At 61.2% G+C, this 1,095-nt stretch overlaps 1 protein-coding gene across 1 annotated transcript; it reads right to left on the bottom strand.

The window, feature by feature from the left end:
* Window positions 1-238: 238 nt before the first annotated feature.
* Window positions 239-883, bottom strand: LOC123392950 (uncharacterized protein C17orf114-like). The gene is made up of 2 exons (XM_045083419.1): window positions 811-883; window positions 239-405 (listed from the first exon to the last, which is right to left on the bottom strand). The coding sequence occupies exons 1-2, from the start codon at window positions 881-883 to the stop codon at window positions 239-241; spliced, it is 240 nt and encodes a 79-aa protein (XP_044939354.1).
* Window positions 884-1,095: the final 212 nt, after the last annotated feature.

Genomic DNA, 1,095 nt, shown 5'->3' with positions numbered 1-1,095 from the left:
GCCCCGCAGCCCCTCCGCTCCGGGCTGCCCTCCACTCCTCCGCTCCAGTACCCAGCCTCCTGGCCTGGGCCGCAGACCACCCCAGCCCGCACACATGCTCCCCTGCACGCAGCCCTGGGTGAGCTCTAAGTATATTTCATGACAAGGTTACGAGGGTATGGGCTCAGACGGATCATGGAGAAGTCTGGAGAGGGAAGGTTGCAATGCGTCCTGGACGTTCAGCCCCTGGTCATCCCCATCAGATGGTGGAGTCGTTGGCAGATGCAAGGTCGTGCAGCTGGTGGCGGAAGGAGAGTCGGGCTTTCCGGCTGAAGTAGGCACCGGAAGAGGGTATCCCTCCCTCGGCCACAATGGGGGCCGGAGCCGGGCTGGGATTTGGATCTGGAGGGGCCGCGGGATCCAGGCCTGCAGGGGGATGGGAGGAGGAGGAAGGGTGCTGTGGGGCAGCCTTCCCCTTCCTTCCCTGCAAGGAGGAGGAACGAGGCCAAGGGAGCATCCTGGGGCAGGGACAGAGGAAGAGGAGAGAGTGGGGCTGCTTTCAATGGCCTGCAACCTATGTGGTCACACGTGGCCTAAAATGCAGAAGGCCCGGGGGGTGGCTGGGAGGCTTTGCTCTTACATCTTGGAGGTGGTCATAATTTTTTTTTTAACCAGGGGGCTTCACTTTCTCGTTTTGCACTGGCCAGTCCTATGGAGAATCTACCTCCCATCCCAGGAAACAAATTATTCTTTTCCCTTCGCTGGTTTGAACATTTCCCTTTCTCCCCAGAGAGAGAGCGCCCCCCATTTTCCTCGTTCTCCCCCCCGTACCTGCTTGTCTCTCAGTCCCCCGCTGTCTCCGGCACCCACACCATGGGAAGCACCATGCCCCCTTGAGACCCATCTCAACAGTGGAGGCCACCAGGATGCTGGGGAATGGCCAGGAGGGGCCCCAGGAGGAGGGGTGTGGCTTCCAAGCCCCCCCAGTGCAGCCCAAACTACCACTTAGCCTCAGACTGCCTGGTGATTACAGGCGCCAGGGGGTGGCGGAGGAGAGGAGGGAGGAGGGAAGAGGTAGACGGGTACCGCAGTCACACACCTCTCCTCTGTGCCCCC

This window comes from Mustela putorius, unplaced genomic scaffold, assembly GCF_011764305.1.
Source record: "Mustela putorius furo isolate JIRA1106 unplaced genomic scaffold, ASM1176430v1.1 tig00000695_pilon_pilon_pilon, whole genome shotgun sequence".
Classification (NCBI taxonomy): Eukaryota; Metazoa; Chordata; class Mammalia; order Carnivora; family Mustelidae; genus Mustela; species Mustela putorius.
This window is presented reverse-complemented; position numbering and strand designations above follow the sequence as displayed.

What these genes read in the sequence shown, in the direction of transcription:
- LOC123392950 (XM_045083419.1), bottom strand. Translation starts at nt 883, where the DNA reads ATGGGTCTCAAGGGGGCATGGTGCTTCCCATGGTGTGGGTGCCGGAGA. An exon ending in GGGGACTGAGAGACAAGCAG is followed by an intron (nt 406 to 810) that starts GTACGGGGGGGA and finishes ATCCCCCTGCAG; the next exon opens with GCCTGGATCCCGCGGCCCCT.